Source organism: Lynx rufus, unplaced genomic scaffold (assembly GCF_022079265.1).
Source record: "Lynx rufus isolate CCGP_SWC_20201006 ecotype Redwood Valley unplaced genomic scaffold, mLynRuf1.p SCAF_9, whole genome shotgun sequence".
Taxonomy (NCBI): Eukaryota; Metazoa; Chordata; class Mammalia; order Carnivora; family Felidae; genus Lynx; species Lynx rufus.
The window spans coordinates 15,272,184-15,297,986 of NW_025814897.1; the positions used below are offsets into that span (position 1 = coordinate 15,272,184).

A 25,803-nucleotide genomic window follows, 5' to 3' on the forward strand; every position below is an offset into this window, starting at 1 on the left:
ATCTATACAGCCACCTATCCATTAAACCACCTATACATTGAACCTTTCATTTAACTACCTATCCAGCCATCCTTCCATCTATATATCTTTCCATCCAACCATCCAATTAATCATCCAACCATTCATCCAATCATCCAATCATCCATCCGTCCATCCATCCATCCATCCATCCATCCATCCATCCACCCATCCATCCAATCGACTGCTAAACATGCAAGGCAGTGTTAGTAATTCCCTCTTTTGTACTACTGTTGTGCCCTGGCTTCTCACGTTAGACTGTAAACTCTATGAGGACTAGACCCATAGGAGTCCTCTATAAGGACTAGGGACTCTTCCTTCTTCATTTGTCTTTATATCTCCAATGTATGGAAGTATCTACAATACAGCAGATATTCAATAAATGTTTTCCAAATGAATGAATGACCATCTGTTAAGCAACTACTAGGTGCCAGACACTGTACTAGGCCCTGGGGAAATCAAGGTAAATCAGACCCATTCATGCCAGTCTATGGTATCATGTATTAGGATAGGGGTGATATTCAAAATATTTAACATCAGACACATTCTGGAAGCAACACAGTCAGAACTGCGCAAGGTCCTAGAGACCACCTGCAGGTCTATGCTTTAGTGGCCAGCTCCTAGAAGAATTGCAGGGATCCTGTGTGAGAGAAGGAAGAGCCAGGGTAGAAGGGAACAACATAGAAATGTTTATTCTTTATTTTGTTTTTAACATTTATTCATTTTTGAGAGACAGAGAGAGAGAGAGAGAGAGAGCACAAGCAGGGGAGGGGCAGAGAGAGAGGGAGACACAGAATCGGAAGCAGGCTCCAGGCTCTGAGATGTCAGCACAGAGCCCGACAAGAGGCTCGAAGTCACGAATCACGAGATCATGACCTGAGCTGAAGTCAGATGCTTAACCGACTGAGCCACCCAGGTGCCCCTAACATGGAAATGTTTAAATATTTAAACCAATATGGCTTTGCCAGTGTGCATCTCTAAAATTCAGCCCTGGTTAGGTCAGGCACAAAGTCTTGGGGGCACAGAGGAGGAAGCAGTGAGAACTAAAGTTTCAGAAGATTGGAGTAGCAGCTCTCCCTTCAATGAGACACAGGTACACTCTCTTGCCCAGATGGTGCCATGAGCCAATGAAAGGTGGCCAGCGTGGCTGAGGGCCAACACTCCTTCCTGGGAAGCCCGTAGGAAACTTGCCTACCTCGGAGCCGCTTCAGCCGCTTCTCCTTCCTCTTCTTGCGAACGATGAAGAGCAGTGCCACCCCCAGAGTGGCCAGGATGACCGGGCAGCCAATGGTGAACAGCTTCTTCACATCATCCCCCTCACCTTGAGCAGACTTGATGGGAGGGATGGTACCTGAATGGGGTGAAGAAGGGAGTCAGATGTCCCTTATGAGTAGGATCTATACAGAGTCCTCCGGGTGGGGTAGCCCTCGAACCTCTCTTGCTGCCCTTGGTCTCATTCTGACCCCCACTTCCTGGCACAGAGCCCCAGCCTTCCCCTTTTGCCCTCCCCCACCCCCCAAATTCTGGTCAGATCAGGACATCCATGAACAATCATGTAGTTTCTATGCTGCATTATGAAATTGATGACTTCGTGGGGCTGTTTTAGAGTTATCCTGAAGTCTTTCAGAGATAGTCTCCTTCCTGTTGGAGTTCAATGTTCATTTCTAGAGGGGGGACAGATGAGCTTAGATGCCCCCATCCAGCTCGTAAAATGGGGGAGGGATGGCAGGAATCAGAGAGAGCACTGTCAGAGCAGTGTGATCCCAGGGTCTCTTCTCCAGACGGGAACAAAGCCATTCAATGCTGCATTGTCTCCTTGATCCCCCCCTCCCATGGGCAGTATCTGCTAACTTTGGGTGCCTGCACAGAGGCAGTAAGTTCTGCTGACATAGCCCTCTGCAAAGCCCCTCTTTTGCCTGTTTCAAAGCCTTGAATAAGAGCCATCTCCTTCATGAAGCTTCCTTGTTTGAGCCCATCCCCTTCTGCTACTGCTTTTCTTCGATTTCCTTAACGCACAGGTCGACTTCATTTACCTTGTGACAATGGATCTCTATGAATTCAGCCTTCTATGTACCTTTAATGTATGCGTGCACGTGTGTGTGCGCGCGCATGTGCATGTGTGTGCATGCGTGTGTGTGAGCGTATGCATGTGTAGGAAGTGCCCCACATGGCAGACACCAAACACCCACGTGCTCATCTACACCTCCCAGACTTCCTGGCAGTTAGTTAGATGAGAATCAGGTAACTAGTTCCGGACAACAGAGCATGAACAGAAGTGACGTGCGTCACCTCCTGGCCAAGGCAGTTAAGAACTGGGGTGCCTCTTTTACCCTTCTCTTCTTGGTGACCTTGGAGGCTACCCATTCAAGATGGCAGAGCTAGAAGATGGTGGCCAGCCAACCCTCTCAAGGCGTTATGAGAGCAAGAAGCAGATCTTTACTGGGCTAAGCCCTGGAGCTCTTAGTGTTTATCTGTTACTGCAGCACAGACCATCCCATCCTGGCTAATGCACCACGTTAGCAGAGGGTCCTCCGAGGGCAGGGCCTCAACTACACCTCTACATTCCTCTCCATCTCTCTGAAGCAACAGAGAGCAAGGACTGCACCTTCCAAGACCGTCTGTCTTAGTGTGACCCGTTTGCCTGTCTGCAGGTCTGTATGGTCACGGGGGCACCTGCCCACCGGCCTGCCTGCCTGCCGGTCTGCTGCTCCCTTCCCTGTCTCCAGCTTTTTCCTCCCTGTCTGTTTTTCGATTTGTCTGTCCCGTCTTTATGCGTCTGCCTCTCTGCCAGCTTCCCTGGGGACACCTCCCCGCGGTCCGGGTGCTGCCCCTCCCACCCTCTCCGACTCACTCCCGTCGTAGTCCAGGGTGGCGAACTGGGCAGTCTCGTTGCCGCAGCCGGCGCTGTTGCAGGCCCGCATGCGCAGCTCGTACCACGTGGCCTCGCGCAGCTCAGTCAGAAACACCTCCCCGGAGCTGTTGGCCCGCAGCCCCTGCCAGGCCCAGGTGCCCTTGGGCCGGTACTCCAGGACGATGGCTGTGATAGGGCAGCCCCCGTTGTTCCAGCCCTGCAGGTTAAGCCGAGCATGCGTGGAGTTGATGTGGGTGAACAGGTGCTGGTCTTTGCTGAAGGAGGGCTCTGGGGGGCGGGGGGGGGGGGCACAGGGAGAGAGCGTGGTTAGAGACCGAGAGAGAGGAGGAGGGTTCGTTCATCCACGGGGGGGGGGGGGGGGGGAGGAGTACCCTGGGCCAGGGGGGCTGCAGTGGCTCTGGGAACAGCGTTTGGCACAGATGGGACTAGGGATGCCCCAGGGGACAGAGGAGGAGGGAGATGAGGGAAGGACCTGGAGAGAAGGCCTCGGCAGAGGAGGAAGGGATGTGGGGAGAAGGAGGAGGCTGTCACCATCGGCTACCCCGCCAGGGAGGTGGGGCCTGTTTCTCCTACTGTGATTGGTCAAGGTGCTATCCATAGGCCGGAACGCGGCTAAGCCCCTCCCCTCAGTCTCCGCTTCCCAGCGCCCTCCTTGCCTACCCCAGCCCTCTTCCATCCCCACGGCCTGGGCCCATCTCTCCCCAGCTGGGTGATCGCTAAGCCTCACCCCGCCCGTGGGTCTTTGCCTCGATGATCTCGCTGATGCGCCCGGAGCCCACGCTGTTCTTGGCTGCCAGCTTCACCTTGTACCACGTGCCACACTTGAGGCTGTCCAGCTTGAAGGACCGCTCCCCTGAGCTGATGAACACATCCTTCCACTCTTCGCTGTTGTCCACCGAGTACTGCAGCACGAAGCCTGCCCGGGAGGTTTGCCTGGCTCAGGGCGGGCGCGGCGGGGCCTGGGACACCCCAACAGGCGTCGTGGGGCTGGGCTCCGGCAGGGGCAGAGTGGGGCCTTTGGTGATGGGGGGAGGGCCCACGCAGGTTGGACCCAAAGCTGCAAGGAGTTTTCCCGCTCTCTCTTTAGCAGCTAAGGTGGGGAAGGGAGCAGAGCCTTGAGGCTTAAAAGGGACCCTATTTAGACCCTGCCACTCCAGGGATGGTCCCCCTGACAGCGGTATTAGATCACCTGGGGGCTTTTCAGATCCCATCCCAGACCGCTTGAATCAGAATCTGCATTCTTTAAGATCCTCCTGGTGATTCATGTGCTTATTCAAGGCCGAGAAGCACTCTCTGTCTACTGTTACAGATTTGGGAACTGAGGCCCAGAGAAGAAAACAGATCTCTCCAGGTTCACACAGCTCACCAGCAGCATTTGGGGTGGGCCGTCTAAACGTGGGATACCTAGGCTGGTGACTTTCTGTGGCACTTGGGTAACTTCCTACTGGTCCGAATTGCCCATCCCCCTGGCCATTGATCACTTCTGGGGCATTATGCGGACCAAGTGGTGGGAGTGGGTGAAGCCCTTCCCCTGCTCCTGGGCCCAGAGTTTCTTCCCCTTCCCCCCCCTCCTCATCCAGACCCCTCTCACCTCGGATGGAGCTGCCCCCATTGTCACCTGGAATCCAGGTCAGGGTGATGGATGAAGCGGAGGTTTTAGAGACAGTGAGGCGGGGCTGGTCCGGGGGAACTGTGAGGGAAAGCCACCAGCCCTCACCACAAAGCGTTAACATCCGATGACGGGGGCGTGGGGTCTCCCAGCTGCAAGTGAGGGCCAAGGCCTGGCTTTCCCACCTTTTGGAGCCTCCCCGGCTCCCGCTCCTTCTCTCCATCCCTCCTGCCTTCTCTTCCATGTGGCACCTCTGTCCCACTGAGGGTCTGTCGCCCAGGTCGTTGGGGAGGTTGCCGGGCGGCCGGCCTTCCAGGGTCTTACCTTGCACCAGAAGGTTGACGATGATGGTGTCGAAGCCTCCAGTGTTGGTGGCCGTGCAGGTGTAGTAGCCTGAGTCCTCAGCCTTCACAGCACGCAGCAGCAGTGTGCCGTTGGTATGGATGAGCCGGTGCCCGTCCATGGACACAGGGATGGCCGAGTCTTCACTGCAGGGGTGGGAGGGCAGAGATGGGTTATGGTAAGCACCCCCTCTTCCCGGGGCCTCCCTCAGGACTGGAGGCACACAGGGCTGGGAGCAGAAGGAGGCTGGCTAGGCGGCCCAGGGCCCTTGGCTCTGCTCAGCACTTCCTGGGGATATCCCGTAACCCTGCCCTCTCAGGCACCCAGGGAGGGGAGATCCTTAGCCGTCAACAGTGGGGAGCCAGGGAGCCCAGGCCTCCTGGGAGAGCAGTAGCCGTGCACCCGGCAGGGCCTCTGGTCAGCTGGAAGGTAAAGGCACCCGATTCTTTTCTTTATGGCTCATCTACCACCCATCACTTGGGTCACTCAGCCCTCCAGGGTCCCGCACATACCTGTCCTTGGTCCACTTCACAGCAGGGGCTGGATCTCCCACTGAATTGCAGGGCAGCCGGACGTCTTTCATCCAGGGTGTTGTCACGGTGCCTCCGAATGAGATGATCTTCGCTGGGGCTACGGGGAGGAGAACGTGAGGGCACCCCACTCCTACCCACAATGCTGTACTGGGCGGCCTTTCTTGGGGCTCCCCAAATTTACGCATCAAGCCCCCCGTCTCCTACCTGACCTCCGCTTTGAGCTTGGAGCAGGGGTGGGTGCAGGCAATCTCAGATGGGAGTCATTGGTTCAACAAACATTTATCAAATAAATACTTGCTATGGGCCAGGTCTCCCATGAGGCTCTGAAGACTCACACAGTGAAGAAGATCTATTTCCTGTCCTCGAGTTGCACATCGTCCAGGACAGACACTTAAAAAGGATCATTATGGGGGCAGGGGCACGCCTGGGCGGCTCAGTCGGTAAAGCATCTGACTCTTGCTCTCTCAGCTCAGGTCTTGATCTCAGGGTCATGGGTTCCATGCTGGGCATGGAGCCCAACTTAAAAACATTTTTTTCCCCATGGGTCGAGAATACTACGGTAGGGATAGGTACAAGTAACCATGGGAACCCACAGGAGGAATGGACTCCGCCAGCTCGGTGGTGGTGGAGGTGATAGCCAGGGAAGCTTCCGGAATTGGAAGCTTTACCTTGAATCTTGAAGGCTAAAAAGGAAGGCCCTGTGCAGGGAAGGAGAGTCATGGTGGGAAGAGGCAGCAGCCCCGAGTAGGGGCCTGGAGGCCTGGGACCCGTGGGAAGTGTGAGGGTCTGCAAATACTCTGACGTGACCAAAGCCCAGGGTGGGTGAAGGGGGACGGGTGGTGAGCAGGAGCAGAAGCATGGGCGGCGGGGGGCGGGGGGGCTCTGTCGGCAGAACAAGGAGGCTGGACTTCCTCTTGGGGTCATGAGCTGATAAGTAAGTAGTGACGTGTTCAGAGTAGAGTTGCAGATAAAGCCCCGGTGCCGGCAGAGGATGGCTTGGCAGAGGACGTGGCTCAGTGGCAAGACGGTGGCCAGAGAGCAAGATGGTGGCTGGAGCCGACGTAAGTGGGGCAAGAGGTTAGGGGCTCCAGGAAGCACCGGCAGGACTCGGGGAAGGACCTGGCTTTGAGGAAGCGATAGAGGGGGAGGGGACGATGACTGCCCGATTCCGGCTGGGTGCTGGTGCCCTCACAGAGACCAGGCACACGGGAGGAGGAGGAGGAGGAGGAACGGGGATACTTCGCTCCCACTGAACCTGGGGTCACCCGCGTGGAGTAACTGGGAAGCACCCAGATATACAAGTGTCCCACGGACACCGATGTGGGAGTCAGCGGCCCAGGGACTGAGTCACCGGGAGCAGGAATGTAGACTGACACAGGGGTGGCAGTAACATACAGCCACGGAGGAGAAAGGAACGTCCCCCGGGGTTGACAGGAGCACGGTCGGAGCACCAGGATGCACAAGCGGCCTCACGGAAAGCAAGAAAGGCAAAGACGTCAAGGGCACCCGGAGAGGGTAGTCGCGTCAGGTTCCTCTCAGACCACCGGGCCGTGTCACAGGTGTTAAGTTAACCAGGCCACCAAACGCTGTAGAGCTCCAGACCTGGTGCTGCCACGTGGCTGGGGTTGGTTCCCAGGGCCCCAGGGCTAGAGACTCAGGTGGCTGAGGGAGGAGGCCGGCCCAAGAGGAAGGTGGCCTTCCCACGGAGGCCCAGAACCGAGGCAGAGGACTGAAGTTGTGGGCTGGCAGCGGGTCGATCCCATGGCCTGCGGTCTGCACAGAGGGCACATCAGCTGCTGTGCGGCTGCCTCTTTGCTCCCGGGGTTGGGGCCTCACACCTGTCATTCCCTGTAACGCGGGGGTGCATATGCCCTCATGCCATACTTCTGCCCAGGCCAGGGATTCGATGGGGGTGTTCCCTGAGAACAAACTCCGCGTGTAGCATCTAGCCCAGGGCCTCCTAGGTCTGCGCTCTCTAAGTGTCTGTGCATCGAGTGAATCAGCCATCAGAGGCATTACCTCTAAGGAGACGTCTAGGCTTTGAAACGACGAAGCTCCCTTTATGGCTCTCGGCCCCGTGGAAGCCGCGTACCCTGCCACCGCCCCCTCTGGAGGAGCCGAGCCTTGGGACAAAGGCTCTGCCGCGAGCTGGGAGCGAGACTGATGTCCCTTCTTTCGGCCCTGGAGTCGAGTTTGGAGGAGGGACCGGGCCCTCCATGCCACCCGGCCCTGAGTAGCTGCGCGGCCTGGAGCGTGCTATAAGGCTTTCTGGGAGTCAGGGGGCAGCAGAGGCCCAGTGTTGGCGGATGCGGGACGGAAGCGGGTGGCCCGCCAGCTCCTCTCGGCCAGGTGGCAGAGAGGGTGGAGAGAGACACCCCCTCTCTTGGGAGAGCCCGAATTCTAGAAGGGGGCTTCTGGCCGCTTCTTCCCCTCCGGCCTGCGCCGCTTACCCTTGCCCGCAGGCTCAATGGTGACCTTCTCGCTGCTGTTGCCCCGGCCGGCAGAGGTGACGGCGGCCACCCACAGCAGGTACTGTTGCCCACGGTTTAGGTGGGCGATCCGGTAGAAGAGCTGCTCTGGACTCGTCTCATACTCGCTCGGAGCCTGCGGGACAGGGGCAGAGAAGTGCAAAACCCAGCCTCCTGGGCCTCCAGCCTCCAACCCCAAACTTCCTCGGGGGACCTGGGCTCAGAGTAGGGGGGTGGGCCAGTCAGGGGGCTGGGGAGAGGAGGCAGGATCCTGCCTCGTTCGCCCTTTGTGGTTTGGGAGCAACAGCGAGCAGAATCTGCACCGGGCTTGGCCCTGGGGGCTCGTGGGCCTGCTCTGGCGTGGTGCTGGGCCAGCCTCGGTTTACTTCCTTGGCCGACCCAGACCCTGGCAAGTGTGGCTGCAGGTCAGGGGATGTGAGTGTTTCGGGTGAGTGATGGAGGGAGTCCGGAGAAGGGAGAATGGAGGAGGGAGGGTCCCAGGAAGACCCCGGGGAGAGGGAGTCTCTGGGAAGAAACTAAATTACCGCATTTGCCTTATTAGGGCTGTAGACGGGCGCCCCCAGCCCGAGCCCGCTCCGCACCACCTCCCCGCCCCGCCGTCTAATTACCACTCCTTCATTCTGCGGGAGCAAACCGTCTGGGGGAAGAAGGGGTGGGAGACGGAACTCGGAAAGCTTCACGGGACAACACTTTATTAATGATTATTAGTGGTATAGATCACCGTATATATTTGTAGCTTGTATAAATCTATAAATTTTTTTTTTAACCAAATGACAGTTTTGACAAGTTGCCAACAAAACAATATCGGATCCCAGTGGTTTTACCAGTTGCTTTGATGAAAAGATTATGTTGCCTTGGAAACCAGAGGCTCAGATATTGAAATGAATTTGAGAAGGAGCTTTTGATAAGCGCTAGTTTGCAGACCTCCTGTCAGCCCCTTCCCTGGTCCAGGCGGGATGGGGCTGACTTTCATTTTATTTTTTGGTCAGCCGCGGGGAAGGGAAAGGAGGGCAGCACTGGGGCCTCTTTGAAATCAGGGCAGAAGTCTAGGGAGGGGGGAGCAGCCCCCGGAACAGATGGGGGGCCCTGAGGCCAGAGGGAGCTAATAATTAGTTATCTCTGCAGTCACGGGATCGTGCACACACATGCTCACATGCACGCTCACACGCACATGGACACGTGGACGCATTCATCCACATGCTGAGGGACAGACCTGCAGGTAGAGATGGGGTCACCGAGGGACATTCTCTGTGCCCCACGGGAGGACTGAGGGGCCCAATGACTTATGGCAGGAGAAACCATCCTTTTTGGCCCCAGGCCATCTGCAGGGAGATGTTAGGAAGGAGGCACAGGCGTCTCCTCAATACACATAGAGCTGCCTGGCAAAGTCTCCCTCTTGCCTCCCTAATGGAGATTTGGCCTTGAACCCAGGGGGGTCCCTGCTGCAGACAGGTGCAAGGCCACCTTCAGCCCTGGTACTTGGGAAGTCTTTGCAGGCTATGGCACCCAGGGGACCGTGCGGGTACCTGTAGTTCCTGTCTGTGCACGAAGTGGGTGGTGTAGTGGCTCCAACACCCGCCTGCCCTTCTTACCAAGTGTGAGTCTCACAGCTCATACACCTTTCTCTCTCAAGGCTCCTGGGGCCTCGGTTTCCTATTCTGTGAACTAAGAAAGCGATACTGCTCTGCCTACCCCGTGTGGTTACAGAGAGGCACAAATAGGCAAGGGGTGGGCGAGTCCTTTGTAAACTGGGACGCGTTCTTCTCCCGGCTCACTCTTCCATGAGGATTGAGGTGGGCATGTGCACGTGTGGAGAAAAGTCGAATGTGCGTGCTTGTGTGTCAGTGTGTACGTGAGCGTACGTTTGTGTCTACACAGGAAAGGTTTGGCTTTCCTTTGAAGGTGTTAGCATCGTATCCAGATCCCGGGGTCTTCCTTTGAACCTGGGCTCCCCAAGAATCTCCTGAAATCACTTTTAAAAACACATCACTGGGGGCGCCTGGGTGGCTCAGTCGGTTAAGCATCTGACTTCGGCTCAGGTCGTGATCTCGTGGTTCGTGAGTTCAAGCCCCATGTCGTGCTCTGTGCTGACAGCTCAGAGCCTGGAGCCTGTTTCCGATTCTGTGTCTCCCTCTCTCTCTCTGACCCTCCCCTGTTCATGCTCTGTCGCTCTCTGTCTCAAAAATAAACGTTTAAAAAAAATAAAAAATAAAAACACATCACTGTACTCCCAAATAAAGTCCCAGTGGATCAAAAGTTAAAAAGAAAAAGGTAAAACTATGAACATATTTGTCTTTCTAATCATAAAAATAAAGGCAAAAATCACAAAGGACAGTGATTCATAAATTTGAATTATATAAAAACAAAACCTACGGCACACCAAAAACAGTGTCAAAAGGCAAGCAATGAGCTGGCAAATAATTGCAGCCAATACGATTTTTAAAAAGGTTATTATCCTTCTATGTAAAGAGCACTCACAAATCAATGAGAAAAAACCATGAGCCACCCAAATAAAAAATGGATAAAGGACATGAATTGACAATTTTACCCAAAGATGAAAAAAAAAACCAGTCAATAAACATATAACAATAATCAACCTAAGTAGTAATGAAAGGAATATACCTAAAACAGGACCCCTTTTTCCCAATCCAACTGGCAAAAATGAAACATAATATAATATTTTGGATTAGCATGGGGGTAAGAAACAAGTATGGACTTATTTTGCTGGTGGAAGCATCAATTGGTTCCAACTTTCTGAGGGGTAATTCACAAACACGTATGCACATTTTAAGAATATCCATATTCTTTATGACTCAGGAATTACCATAGAAATTTACCTAAGAAAATGATAAAACACGTGCATAAAGACTTATCTGAAGAATGTTCAACGACGTGTTATGTACAATGTTGAACATTTGAAAATAGATGAAAGAATAATGTGGGCACCAGTTAAATAGATTACATACATATGGGCATTCAAGGTCATGTTTGAAAAGAGTATGTGATGGTGTGGGAAAGTGCCTAGATATATTACATGGAAAACACAGATTATATAACATTATGTAAAAATTCGTTTTAATTTTTTATTAAAAAAAACCCCCCATAATATGCGTACAGATCAAAGGCTGGAAGGCTAGCTACCAAAACACTGCCAGCGTTTATCTTCAGGGAACGAGTACACGTAATTTCTACTCTCCTGTCCATTCTTTTATGTATTTACAGAATTTTGTGCAATAAAATTGCATCATTTTGATAATCAGAGAAAAACAACAAGTGTATGAACACGTCTGGTACAATTTCTAACGGGACTCACTGCAGTTTTGGCTGCCCCCAAGGGCATAACTTGCGGGAGCCCACGCCAGACGCGGTTCCCGTCTATTCTCAGGGTTCCACACGTGCGTGTTCTTACACCCTGGCACGTGTGCATACATTAGACTCACGTGCATTGCCTCTAACCTCACACTCACACCCGTGGCTTTGCCCTGTCGCGTGTACGGGCGACTGTGTCCTCACGCCTGTGTCCCCACCCCCAGCGCTCACTCCTAGGTCTCTTTCATAAGCGAATTTGTAGTGCAGTTGTTTGGAATTTGGAGTATATTTGTGCAAAGCGGTAACATCACACATCACACGTCACACATCACACAGTGTGGTGGTCAGGTGTCTGGGTCCCTCGCTGAGGCGGTTCCTCCTCCATAAGGTGGCTGAACTGAATGAAGTTCTCATCGCACAGGCCCCCTGGCCCCTGTGTGCCACTGTCAGATAGGAACCGTCCCCAGGAGAGAGGGGCTTCCTACGTGCTTGTGCTCAGGACATGAAGAGAAGCGGGGAGGGTCCCAGGGTCTCCAGCAGGGCACGGGCCCCAGGAGCTCCCTTCTGGGGGCTCGTGAAGCCTGAGTTAATGAGGAGGCAGCACCCCTTTGAAAGGCTTCATTGTCGGAGGAGGAAATGACCGCACAAAGCCAAGCTGGAGAATGACTACCCTCTCCCATCAATTCATGAAGGGAAACTTGCCCAATGTCTAAGGCTTTACAATTGCCAGGCTGCTCGTAATTCATTCATCAAACATGCATTTAGTGACAATGATGTTCCAGGCACAGTGTTTGGCAGCTGGGGGACCCAGAGATGAAAAGATGCTGCCCTTGTCCTCACAGGGCCCCACGGACCAGCACAGGACAGAGAAGTGAGCAGCTAATTGCCATCAAATGCATTCAGCGTACGACAGAGGATAAAGACCATGCCACGGCAGGGGTCAGCAGTGGCAGAGGCGTGGGCTGGGAAAAGGCACAGCGGGCATCCAGAATGGTGATAAGCTTAGGATGTGTGTGGGGGGTGGGGGAACAGAGGGAGAAGGGAAGGAGGGGCAGACAGCACGGCTAAAACATCGATTGGAAAGTTGGCACAGACACCCAACAGTGGCAGCGCATTCTCAACGTCCAGACCCCAGGGCTCCGCATTTCCTCTCCTGGGTACACACCCAACAGGCACACGTACACACGTGTATGGGTGTGCACAGCAGTGCCGCAAGGAACAGCTCCAAACTGGAACCTACCCAAATGCCTATCAATGGGTAGTGAAATGGATAAAACAATTCTATATATGCACCCAGCGGAAACCTATACAGAAGTGAAAGTGAATGATCTATAACCACACCCAACAGTGTGGAGGAAATTCACAAGTTCAAAGTAACGTTGAGTAAAAGAAGCCGGATTAATGGTATGAACTTCACTTATATAATGATATAATGGACATAAACAGGTAACACTAATCTGAAGTCAGCATGGTCGTCACCCTGGCAGGGGAAGGGTGGTGACCGGGAGGGGCACAAGGAGGTCCTCTGGGGTGTCCTGATGTCATGTTCCCTGCTCTGGGTGCTGCTTGCCCAATGTGCTAGGAGATGTCATGGAGCCATACGCCCATGACATGTGCACTTTTCTGCATGTGGGCTGGTGGCCGTGAGGATGGAGGGGAGGACGCAGAGTCACTAAAAAGCCCACATTTCTGGGCTTCTCTGGCAAAAGAACTCTGGCCTCACTGGTACGGAGCTGGGCTACCTAATGCTCAGAGGGTAACTCAGAAAGACCACAGGAGAGCAGAGCGGAGCTAGAGATGCTTCCTGGCTGCCAGGAGCTCATCCACAGATGCTCGGGCTGCTGTCCCATCACAAGCTGCTGGTGGAGGGGGAAGCTGGCCACCTCCTGCTCCTTGCTGCCTGCCTGAGATGTCCTGAGCACATCTCCCAGCTACTACTCCCGCACGCCCCTGGTGCGCCCCGCCCCCTCCCCACTAGACTGGACACCCCTTGAGGGCAGGTGCACCTGCTCATGTAACTAGAATGGCTGTGCTCCAGAGTAGCCACCCAGCAGATCTCAGTGCTGGAGAGGCTGGAGATCAGGAAAGGTAGAGGGAAGGATGCACACTATGGATATGCTATGGATATGCATAGTATATGGATATGCATATCCATAGTACTGCACTGTGCTCCCAGCTTTGGGCAGATATTGAAGTCTGAGTCCTCTCCCCAGCAGTGAAGCCCAGCCCTGGCCCAGAGAGAGATGCCGTTGCCTTCCTTCTACTGTCTGCCATTTTCCTCCTCCCTCCAGTGGGCTCCAGGCTGACGAGGCCGCTCAGGGCAGAGCTCCAGCAGCCCTCGGAGCCCAGACCATTCACGCTGGAGCGTGATTCATTTCCAGAGGCCATGGACCAGGCAGGCCCCAGTCACCAGCTCTGGGGCCTGATAGAACCTTCCTTGGTCAGCCAGACCAGAAGACCAGAAGAGCCCAGGCCTTGGTCTCCCTTTCACATCTGCTTGGTGGTGACCGCCTGACTCAAAGAAGCCTCCAGGGGTTGTGACCACCTTGCAGCCCCTGGATCGGAGGACTGACCCAAGATGGGCACCAGGTAAGGCTTCAGCTGCTCTTGGGTGACCAGTGCCCATTCTTATCCATGAATTTAGGTAGAAGCATGGACATAAGCAGCCCCCGGGTTTGACCCGGAAGCCAGCTGGTCTTCAGGGTACTTTTCCCTTTCTCCTGTCCCTCTCATCATTGGGCACTGGGCCCACTTACCGGCTGGCCGGACCCAGGGCTGGAGCAGAAGATGGTGTACTTGCGGATCACCCCGTTGGGCTTGGCTGGGGGGAGCCAAGAGACAACCACACTGCTGGCGGACGAAGGGACAGCTTTGATGCCTGCAGGGGGACCTGGAACTAAGTAGGGAGAAGGCCAGGTCAGTTTGGAGAAGGGAGGAGGTTAACCTTTGGGAAAGAATAACATGGTGGGGAGAGTGAGGCAGATCAATCTGGGAGAGCTTCCTGGAGGAGGCATCCTTGAGCCATGGTTTAAAGGGGGGAGGATCCAGCATGGCAAACAGGTAAGGAGAAAGGTGATCATTTGGGGCTTGTAACAAAGTTTCCAAGATGAAGGCATTGGGAAGGGCCAGCTTCAATACTGTTTGGCCAGAACCAAGGACTTAGGACACTCAAGAGAGAAACAGAACCCATGGGGATTTCACACTGATCCCTAGGAACTTAACCTGCTTCCTCTCCCAACGTTCAACTACTACCTTGTATAAAGACCAAACATATATACTGGTCACTTTGCTCTTTGGCCTGTGAGCTCCTTGAGGCTGGGGGCTCCATGGACTCGCAGAGTGGACTGTGTCCTGAGGGTCAGGGGCTGGCGTCAGCCAATGGGTGACAGGGTTTCCTGCCATGTGCCCAGGGCACTGCCCCTGGGATGCTGCTTAGGCCCTTTCTGTTTTTAGGAGGGCAAGTCTACTTGAGAATTGGCCGGGATATTCATCCTAAGGGCATACCAATTCATATGTATTCTGCCCTCCCACTGTCCCCATCTCTGGTCCTGCCTGGCCCAGCTGGGTCCCAGGGTTCTGCTTGGGAGACTGGAAGCTTCCTGTTTTCAGATCCCCTTCATCTGTCCCTTGAATTGCTGTGCACTTGTCTTCCCTCCTGGGAGCTTTATATGCTCCTTTGAGGACAGTGATGGCTACTCAACTCCTTTTGCCTCCCTGAGTCTCAGTTTCCCCATATAGATGATGGACATAATAACAACCACATTAAAGGTTTGTAGAGACAGTTAGTACTAATTAAAATAAAGCACCTGGCACAGTGCCTGCCACATAGAAGACAATAAACGGTGACAATACTCAGTTTTGCTCTAGCATCTACTGTGATTTTTAAAAAAATCTAGTAAGTGGTCAACAATTCTAGGCTAAATAAAATGACGATCCATCATGGCCATCCATCCAGGGGCCTGAGCCCTCCCTCACAGCTACGGCCCTGATATCCTGCTTCTGCTAGTGTCTCTGCATGCTGTGGAGTGCAGGGGGCCACGGGTGGCCACTGGGGCTGGCCGGCGTGCTAACTCAGGTTCAGATCTTTTCCGTCCTTGCTCACTTCTATTCTCAGCAGTAATCGAGAGGGGTATGTTGATATCTCCCCCACGACTGTGTATTTGTCTATTTTTGTAGTCCTGTCGGTCTTTGCTTTTATATATTTTGAGATTATGTTATTAGGTTCACAACAAATTCGAAACTGTTTTATTTGACTAGTAAATTGGGTCTTTTATCCTAACAGAGTGTCTTTCTGTATCTCTAATGATGCCTTTAATCCTTTCACATTGAACCTTTCTCTACCTTTACGTCTTAGGTGTCTCCTATGAACAGCACATAGTTGGGTTTGTTTCATTGCTGGATGAGTCTGACAGTCTTTATCCTTTAATTGAATAATTTAGTTGATTTATCGTTAATGCAATCACTTATATGTTTGGGTTTAAATACCTCAGCTTACTAAATACTTTTATTTTTCTTTCCTGCTTTTTTTCTTTTTTTTGAATCGAGTCTTTTAAAAAATACTTTATTCCCCCTCTTTATTAGATTGGTTATTAGACAGCCTTTTAGGGGTTACTCAACGTGAACCTTTACCAAAGCCTAACAACATTAATTGGCACCTTTTTTTCTCTCAGACAATGCAAGAGACTTCAAACTTCTTACCCGATTTCTATGCCTTTGTTGTATATTTTAGCCACACACACATACACAAGCACACACACACACGCGCACACACACACACACACACACACACACACACACAATTAATAGACCCTCCCCAAGATGATATCACTATCATCATCATTTTACACAGTCAGTATTAATGGAGATTTACTCATACATTCACCATTTACTTGTTCTTTGTTTCTTGCATCATGGAACTCACAGCTGGGATCATTTTCCTTCTAGCTAAGGAATAATACCCTTTACTATTTCTCTAGAGCAGGTATGTTGGTGATACATTTTCTCAGTTTTTGTCTGCAAACGTCTTTATTTCATTTTAATCTTGGAGAGTATTTTGGCTCGGCATAAAATCATAGGTTGACAACTATTTTCCTTACACACTTTATACCACTGCATTGTTTTCTGGCTTCCTCGGCTTCCACTGTTTCTTGTCTTGTTTTTATTATTCCATTGTTTCTGATAAAGCAGCGGTTAATCTAATTGTTGGTCCTGTGAAGGTAACTGGTCTTTTTCGCTTCGGTTGCTTTTAGGAATTTTCCCTTTGCGTTTCCTGTTTAGCGGCTTTATTGCGATGAGCCTAGGTGCGGACTTCCTTAAGTTATTGCTTGTGGAGTCTGCAGAGTGCTTTTTGCTTTGGGGATGGATGTCTTTCATCAATTCTGAAAAGTTTTCAGGCATTTTATCTTCTGCCCCGTTCCCTTTCTCCTCTTCTTCGGGACTTCTTCTCACATCCTCTGTGCCCTGGATATTCAGAATGTGGTCCAGTTGTCAGCAGAAGCGTCACCTGGGAGCATGTTAGAAATGCAAAATCTCAGGTTCCACCCTAGACCCTACCGAATCAGAATATGAATTTTAATATGACCCCCAAGTGATTGGTATGCACAGTCAAGTTTGAAAATCACTGCTCTATCTCTGACTGGTTCTTTTATTTTCCATTCGTGTGTCTTTCTGAGCTGCTTTTCGGTCTTCTGATCTGCCTTCCAGTCTGCTAGTTATCTCTCCAGCTGTGTCTCATTTGTTATTAAATCTATCTACCGAGTCCTTAATTTCAGGTTAATAGTTGCTCTGGTTTCTAGATTTTCCATTCGATAGTCTCCAGTTCTCTTAAAATTTCAATCTTGTTAAGAATAACTATTTGAAAGTTCATATTTGACAAAACCTGTGTTTGGACTCCTTGTGGGTCTGTTTCTTTTATCTGTTTCTCTTTTTTCCTGCTTTTGTTCACGTTGTTCCTCATAATTTTTTTACTGGGTGCCAGACACATCATTTGCAAAACTGTTTGTAGAAATAGTTTGAGGCCTCAAATGATGTAATCTTCCTAAAGGGAGAATCTGTGTTTGCTTCTGACAGGGACCTGCAATCTGGGGTTACCTTACTCTAACTTCCAGGACTGAGATGATTTGAAGCTGGGCTGTGTACTTCTGGTGCACCTTTAATCCTACAGTGCTGCCCTCATGGTCTCAACTCAAAGTGAGGGGGACCCGCCTGCCCCAGCAGGCCCTTGTCTCCAATCCACGGCTTTCTAGTGCTGCTCCGATTCTCAGCCACTGCGTCCAGATTCGGCAAATGTCCCCCACGGGGAGAGCGGTTCCAAATGCCAGGGTCACCTCCTGGGCTTCCACTCTCCCTTGGATCCTGGCCCAGTAATTCTGCACTCTCCCACCAGCTCTCTGATGCCTTCAAGCAGGTGTTTTAAAAAATATTTTATCCGGATTTCCTAGTGTTCTCAGCAAGAAGGAGAGTGGGTTTGAGTCACGTAGTCCACCGTTACTGGAAGTGCAAATCCTCTGACACGTCTCTCTGAGCTTGTCTCCACCTCTCCCTCCACCTTCCCCTCCTGCCTCCCTAGCACACACCTTCTGCTTCTCTGCCTAGATGCCCACAGGTTCTAACAGGCTTCTCTGAGGCCAGTCCTCATCCCTGCCCCCACCCCCAGCCCCTTCCTGCCATCTGTCGTCCACGCTTCCGTGAGGGTTACCTTCCTGCAACACAGGTCCAGCCAAGCCTCCTCTTTGGCTAAATATCTTTAAAACGGTTTAAAATCCAGCCCAGCCTTCACTCTGATTTGGTATCCCCAGGGGAGTTGGGGTGTCAGCAAGATCCAGTCAAGTCAGCCTGAGACCAAGTTATAGACTGGGGGATTCGGACGTAAGAAATGAGCTTGGGGGCGCCTGGGTGGCTCAGTCGGTTAAGCGTCCGACTTCAGCTCAGGTCATGATCTCACGGTCCGTGGGTTCGAGCCCCGCGTCGGGATCTGTGCTGACAGCTCAGAGCCTGGAGCCTGCTTCGGATTCTGTGCCTCCCTCTCTCTCTGCCCCTCCCCTGTTCATGCTCTGTCTCTGTCTCAAAAATTTAAAAAAAAAAAAAAAAAAAAAAAGAAATGAGCTTGAATTTATTTGACTTTGTTTTCATTTTATCTTTTAATTTATTTTTGGTTTTCTCTACCTTTCCTGCTCATTTTTTCCTTGGAAACATGCAAAATCCTGAGCTGGCAGTGGGTGGGGAGGGGAGCAGGCAGGGGGAGGTAGGTAGGGAGTCACAGTGTCTTTGGCTATTCGTCCAAGCTCCCATGGTAGAGCTGGAGCCAGAATGCGGGCCTGTCTGCTTCCCAAGTCAGCCGGAAAGAGCTGTAATAACTGCCATCGACACAATGGGAGAACCTGGAGGAGGTGGGGCCGGGCTGGTGTAGTGCCCGCTTGTCTGCCCGCCCGTCGGCTGTCGTTCTTTCCTGATCCTTGGGGACCCATGGCCCTCTGTCCCTCAGAGAAAGCCGTCCCCATCACCTCCACCAGGGGATTCACCATACTCGGGGGAAGTCAGCCGCGATCATTCCATTCCCCTTTCAGTGACTGGCTTCGCAAGATGCACGTTGCCCCAGGGTGGCCAACGGGACATGAGGATAAATCTGTTGAGGAGGGGTTTCTGGGCCGGTTTTTATTCACTCCCCGAGAGAGGCAGGCCCATAGGAGGAGGCCACTTCTCCGACTCTGAACTCGGTCTTGTCTGCCGTGATGCCGGGAGCTGCGGGAGGAACAGGTGACGTGCCGAGGACGGGGGCCCACGGAGTGAACCAACCCTGTGGAGCTGCCTCCTCAAGACCTCTTGTTACGTGTGATAATAAATCCACTTACTGCTGAAACCTTTTTTTTTTCTTTAACTTGTATTACTCACAGCCCAAAGCTTCCTGTCTCCTACAGAATAGACGATACGGAGGCAAGAAGGTCTTCATTTGCCTCCGAGGAGCTGAGTGACATTCAGCAAGTTGCTTTAGTTCCCTATGCCTCACTTTTCTCACCTCTAAAATGGACATAAGATGTACCTCACAGGGCTACTGGCAAGGCTCAGCCACGCTTATGACCACATGTGGTACACATGTCAAGTGTGGCCGCTGTTCTGACGAGACCTCATCTGACAGTGGATTCTTTCTGGCCCGGGGCCTCCCTCTGGGGGGCACTGAGCCTCTGCGGGGCGCCTGGGTCCTCCCAAAGCAGTCACTTCACTGCCAGCACCTTGGTAGCCATTAGGCACCTGCTGTTTGCTAGCACCGCACGTCTTAGAAAGGATTTTACAGTTAACGTGCTTCTTGGGACAACCCAATGAGGCATCACTGTCCCCATTTTATCACGAGGAAACTGAGGTTCAGGAAGGTTAAGTGACTTGCCCATAACTGGCAGGGCTGGGACCCTTCTTCTGCCGCGCCCACGGGAGCCCCTCCGCTCTTCGGAGCCTCGCGGTAGGGCCCCGTTCCCTGCCCGCGATCATCCCTGTGAGCCTCTGCAGGCAGCTCTAAATCGAAAGGTTGAAAGCTCCTCGGAACTTTGGGTTCCCCTGTGGGGAATCCCTTACCTTTGTGAAACATGTGGAGGTGCTTATGGCTCAGACCTTGCGTCAGAATAGGCTGCAAGAAGTCTGGGGGCCCCAGTGGTTCCTCTCTGGAGGCTGGGAAGGTGCCCGTGTGTGTGGTGCAGAGGCTCTGGAAGGGGCCGGGCTCTGAGCACAGTCCCCGTTTGGTCTCCACATAAGAGCAGGTGGCTCTGCCTGGAGCCGTCCCAGGAAACCTTGATGGGGGGATTAATGGCAGGAAAAGTAGGGCAGGCAGGTTGGTAAATATTTAATTGCTCAGAGCTTACGGCGTGGAGGGGGCCAATCTGAGAGAAGGGCAGGGCTTAGGGAGAGTGGGGAGCTGGATTAAACTGCTCTGTTCCCCGAGGGCTGGGCTGCCCTGGGAAGCTCTCTACCATCAGTCCCAGCCTGAGACCCTCCTCTCAACAACTCTAACCCTCCAGCACCTTCTGCCAAGTGGCACAGGAGGGGCCCAGACTGTGGGAACTTTGAGAAAATGGAGGCAGTGAGGGTAGGAAGCCATGACGGCAATGTTGGCTAGTTTAAGTGCCCATTGGTGCCAGCCCCTCTCCACACAAACTCTTTTAAAATACAGCACCTGCCTCAGAAGGTTTAAGAATCAGCTAAGTGATGGGGCGCCCGGGTGGCTCAGTCGGTTGAGCGTCCGACTTCGGCTCAGGTCGTGATCTCACAGGTTGGGAGGTCGAGCCCCGCGTCCGGCCCTGTGCTGACAGCTCAGAGCCTGGAGCCTGCTTCGGATTCTGTGCCTCCCTCTCTCTGCCTGTCCCCCACTTGCACTCTCTCAAAAATAAGTAAACATTAAAAAAAAAAAATGACGTGTTGGGATGACACGAGGAAGGAAACAGAGGCTGGCAGCAGGAGCCCAGAGCTGCGCGTGGGCACACACAGCACCTGTTGGACGCGTTCCATATGAAGGAGGCCCCCTGGCAGTGTGGCCCTTCTCCCACCCTGTTCTCTGCTGGGTTCTCCACTCCCCCACCTCCTCACTTTGTCATTCTGCCCTTGAGCTTTGGCTCCTTATTTTCCTCCATTTCTGCCCCAGGGTGGAGGGCCTGGAGGTCACAGCTCCAAATGGAGGCACATCCCATTCTCGCCCTGAGAGCCTCCCCAGCATGCCAGAGTCCACGGCCTGGACCGCTCTGGGGCCTCTGCCACGCCCCTAACCTGAGATGTGTGCAGCGACGATCCTCTCCCCCTCCTCCCCCAACCCCAACCATCCGTCTCCAGAAGAAACCAGGCAGGATCTTGCCACAAAGACGATGCCCTCGGGGAGGGGGTGGGAAGAGAGGCTTTACCTGGCCTCCGACCTAGGGCTGCAAGGGGAGCTAAGGGAGTGGGGAGTCCCAGAGCATCTCACTGCCACCTGCGGTAAGCTGTGTTCTCCTAAAGCGGGGCCCCAGCATGCTCAAAGCCACCCTGCAATGACTTACGGGGACAGGAGACAGGACAGTGCCCTGCTCTCACCCTTCCCCCTGGGCAGTGCTCAGCAACGGGTCCGGGGTGGGCGGGGAGGGAGCCTGGCCGGTGGGCGAGGCCAGGCTGGGCGCCGTGGAGGGGACTCACCATCCTCCTTGGTCTGGATATACAGCACGCTGCTGCGCACGCCGTCCCCGGCTTGGGTGTAGGCCAGCACCTGCACGCTGTAGTTGGTGAACTTCTCCATGCCCCGCAGCTCCACCCGCTCCCGCGTCGTCGTGATGTTCTGCATCTCGCCCCACTCTGCCCGAGACAAGCAGCGTCGGAGCGCGCGGCCAGGCCGGCCGGGCCTGGGGCCCCTGCCGCAGCCCCTCGGCCAGCCTGCGCTCCGGTCGGGCCAGCTCCACTGGGCTCAGACCTCGACTCCACAGCAGTGGCGACCGGGGGGACCGCCACCTTCAGGCGCCGGGGGGCAGGTCTGGGGCTCTGCTCCCAGGCCGCGTGTCTCCGCAAGTGGCCCAACTGGGGCGAGCGGCATATGCCCGGCCTCAGCCCCAGCTGACCTCGTACCAAATTGAGCTTAATGCTCTCCCTTTCCATCTGAGCACCTTTCCCCTCCTCCCCTTCCCCTCTCCATGTGAGGGATCCCAAGGATCTCCTGGAAGGGAGCCTAGGCCAGGTGAGATGGTCACAGCCATTCCTCTTTGCTGTCCCAGGGCCTCCTTCGGCTCTCAGGTCAGTAGGCAGTGTGCTACCCTGGGATGACGGGGGACAGGCTGAGGCTGCCTCCTCTGTGTCTGACTGCTCCTGGGCCAGCACCCCGAACGCTCAGTGGCGTCTGTGAGCGGCTAAGCCCCTTCCTTTCTCCCCACCGCTGGGGACACCCTCCCCAGGAAGCACCCACACGGAGAACCCGGGCGAGGCTGGTAGAGGGGACAGCCCCCGCCAGGAAGGGCCGGGCCTTCCTCCGGCTCAGTGAGGACCCGTCATCTGACTCTGCCAAGGAACTTGCTATAGACGGAAGACGAGTTTAGGGAGAGGGTCCCACGGGAAGACCAGGGTCTTAGAAGGAGGAAAAGAGACAGGCTCCTGAGCTGACAGCCATCCACTGGGACCATCGGGCTTTCCAAAAGACGGGCCCAGACGCACTGGCTGAGGACGGGCTTCGTAGGAGACAGGTGCCTGCAACCCACCCCAGCACCTCACCGGGGACCCGGTGTAGAAAGAGCCCGAAGCAGAGAGCCTGGCCAGGGGGAGGCAACAGTCTGCTAGGGGCCAGGGGCACGAGAACACCACGCCCGGCCTGAGGCAGCTCCAGGTCAGTGCAGGGGAAACCTCAGAAGCCTGAGCAGTGGGACCTTTCTTTTTAGGAAATCAGAAACCAGGGTAGTCCTGTTCAGGACCGGAGCCAGAGAAAGACCCCAAAAGAGGACAGTATGGCCAACAACCCAGGTGACTTTAGGGAAGATTACAGGCTTAGAAAAGAGGAAGCAAGGGGCGCCTGGGTGGCTCAGTCGGTTAAGCGTCCGACTTCGGCTCAGGTCATGATCTCACAGTTTGTGGGTTTGAGCCCCGCGTCAGGCTCTGTGCTAACAGCTCGGAGCCTGGAGCCTTCTTCGGAATCTGTGTCTCCTCCTCTCTCTGCCCCTCCCAGGTTCATGCTCTGTCTCTGTCTCTCAATAATAAATAAATGTTAAAAAATTTAGAAAAAAAGAAAAAAGAAAAGAGGAAGCACGCTCTGGAAAGCCAGACCACCCCTTATGCGGCACAGCAGAAATGCATGAGGCTGTCCCCCAACACATGAACTGAGGACACTGCCAGAGATCCAGCTCCTGAGCTCCAGGTCTCTGTGCTTTCAGAGGAGATGACAGAGATAGAGGCAAGAAGGACACTTCCTGTTGGCAGTGTATCCGGGCACAGCGGCATCCAGGTGGGGAAGGGGAAGGGGAAGGCAGGTGCCCTGGAGAAACGACCATGAGCTGGAGTCTCAGGTCCTCCTGGGGAGAAGGGAGGGCCCCGGGGCTGGAGGCAGAAGGTTCAGGATCCAGGGAGGTAAACTCACGGGGGTGGCCCCCAATAGAACATTTCCGTAGTTGGGGATGCTGGGTCTCTGCCTCGCACAGCGGCAGACTTCCCTATCACTGCAGGGTTCTCGTGGCCACCAGCGGGCGGGGACTTGGTGTGTTTGTGAGGCTACACACGACTGTTTGGACCCGCGCGTCCCAGGGCGAGGAAGGCACACACAGGGTTGGTTGCTGTCCCTCTGCCATTCCTACCCAGGCTTCACTGCATGTGTTTCCCCACCTTTCTCCGGGTCCCAAGCGGCTCATCTGCGCAGACCGCTTGCCCCACGGCCTGGCCAAGGGGTGCCCCCTTCCCCCAGGTCCTGGTAGCCCCGCTTCCCCCTCGTGTCCCCTCCGGCCTAGGTGGTGAGGACTGTTCCTCGGTGCCCCGCCCTCCTTCCACAGCCCTCTGAAAGCAGCGCCTTCATGAAACTCTTCAACTGCCCCATTCGCGGGTACCTCCTGCTCCCTGCCCGGACCCTGACCGAACATCCACATGTTACATTAGAAACACACGTGCACCATCACAGCTCCAGTCATTCCCAGACACACTGCCGTCCAGGAGCAGCTGGCGTCCCTCCCCCCCCCACAGGGGTGACCCACCCTGATCTCTGGCTCTGGCTGGGGTAGCACGCGCAGCAGAGGGAGCTGCGCCTCCGCCGGACATCCCATGGGAAGATGCTCGGCTCCAAGCGCGGACACAGACCCTGCACCTCTCACCCCGAGACCCGGACTTCACTCCTGGCAGACTCACCCCCATCCACGTAGAGGGACCAGAAGATGACACGATAGCCTTTGAGGACGCCATTGAGAGTGCTGCGTGGGGGCTCTGACCAGGAGATGACCGCCACATCTGAGGTGATGGACAGGGCCCGGACGTTCTCGGGGGGCTGGCTGGGCACTGTACAGGGCGGGGAGAGAAACAAAGGGCCCCGTCAGGAGGTACAGCCCGACATCCGTGCCCCCCGCCAGAGGAACATGGAAGGAGCTCCTGACAACGAGTGAGGAGAGTCTGGGCTGTGTGGCTGGGAAGTGAAGCAAGTGTCCTCTTCTGGGTAAACAGAGGTCCTCACAGTCTCGGCGCCTTGGCCTCCCGGTGGCCCATTCCCCGTTCCGGGTAAATGCCGGGGCAGAAGGTGATGAACTCTGGGCATGAGCCCATGGGGATTCACCAGTGGGCACCAAAGCCCGGGGTGGATGCTACAGAGCCTGGAAGATCTCCACGCCAGCCCTGGGTCTTATCTGACGGCTGCTGGCCCTGCTGTGTCATCTGACCAGGTGGTCTGAGCCCAGCCTGGTTCTCGGGCCCCTTGCGTCCTTAATGCCAAGCTGAAGGGAAGGAAAAGAAGGAAGCGGTCCCCTCACCCTGGTGAAGAGGAGAAGGGGAGCCATAGACACCTTTAGGACTTCTGGGACCATTACACCTTTGTCCCTTGTCCCTGTAACATGAATATATCAAAATCTCCGGGATGACGAGAAAGCACTTTCTGAGGCCAATGTAGGTGGTCTGCCCTGCCTCTAACCTTCCCCATTGGAAAGCCATCTTTGAGCCTAACCCAAGTCCTATCCCCCTCCCTCAGGGGTTTGCCCCGGTGCAGGCCACTTTTTCTGAGATGGCAGACGGCAGGGATGCCAGGTTCTAGGAGCCACCTTGGCTGGGGAGAACTTTGGTGGCCCTTCCTGCTGGCTTCCGAATTGCGGGGGCCAAAGGGAAGGGCCATGTGTGCTTTGCTCTGAGAGGGAGGAAGGAGGCACAGGCTGGATGGAAGGTAATTAGATCCCATTGCCCCACAAGAGGCAACTCTAATTTTTATGAGCATTTAAATGATAATACATCATCGTAACGATCCTCTTTGAGAATGATTATTGTTTCATATTACTTAGGTGTAAAAATATAAGCACCATGTAATTAGGGACCCAGTGTAATAAACTAATACAGATCGCCCGTTCGAACAAAATGAAGGTAATATAATTATGGAAAAGACACTACTGCTAAAGCAGGGGCCCTTGAATACCCCAGGAGGAGTGCTAATATTGCCAGGAAACGATCGGGATCTGACAGGCTAACGAGGGCCTTAATTAAGTATGAAAAAGTGCCGGGCAACTGCCGCTGGAAACTTTCTTCCCTCTCCTCCTTTGTTTTGAAAATGACTCTACAGCCCACGCTGATCTCGCCCTCCTGGAAATTCTGCACCCTCCACCCCCACCCCAGAGCAGGGAGGCGGTGACCCGATGAAGGCCAGAGGCGGGCCTGGCCCTGGAGGACAGGAAGCTCAGTGCATGGCGGGGCATGTCCGTGTGGGCTCAGGGCAGCGGTTCCCCTGGACGCGCCTTCCCCGGGGCATCCTGCATCCACGTCACTTGGTCCCGTATCCCGCCTCGCTCCCAAGCGAGAGTATGACAACGGGGCGAAGACAGAGTACGGGATTCAGGGTCTGACCTGGATTTTGATCCGGGCTCCGTTCGTTACTACATGGGTGATTCTGGACAGGCTACTTCACTTGCGTGAACCTTGGCTCCTTGTGTGGGTAAGGCCCTAGAGGTCAGTGCTACGGTTCTCATTGGTGTT

The 25,803-nt window shown here is 54.1% G+C and overlaps 1 protein-coding gene across 1 annotated transcript in view; it reads right to left on the reverse strand.

Annotated features, from left to right (window-relative positions):
• Nucleotides 1-25,803, reverse strand: part of DSCAML1 (DS cell adhesion molecule like 1) — a 329,391-nt gene that overhangs the window by 5,910 nt on the left and 297,678 nt on the right. Inside the window, exons 16-25 of the mRNA XM_047071154.1 lie at nt 23,989-24,135; nt 21,319-21,474; nt 13,929-14,068; nt 7,825-7,978; nt 5,354-5,471; nt 4,824-4,987; nt 4,482-4,580; nt 3,618-3,806; nt 2,870-3,157; nt 1,214-1,369 (exon numbers count right to left, since the gene is read on the reverse strand). Coding sequence (XP_046927110.1) covers nt 1,214-1,369; nt 2,870-3,157; nt 3,618-3,806; nt 4,482-4,580; nt 4,824-4,987; nt 5,354-5,471; nt 7,825-7,978; nt 13,929-14,068; nt 21,319-21,474; nt 23,989-24,135 — 1,611 coding nt within the window. The remainder of the gene's footprint in view (nt 1-1,213; nt 1,370-2,869; nt 3,158-3,617; nt 3,807-4,481; nt 4,581-4,823; nt 4,988-5,353; nt 5,472-7,824; nt 7,979-13,928; nt 14,069-21,318; nt 21,475-23,988; nt 24,136-25,803) is intronic.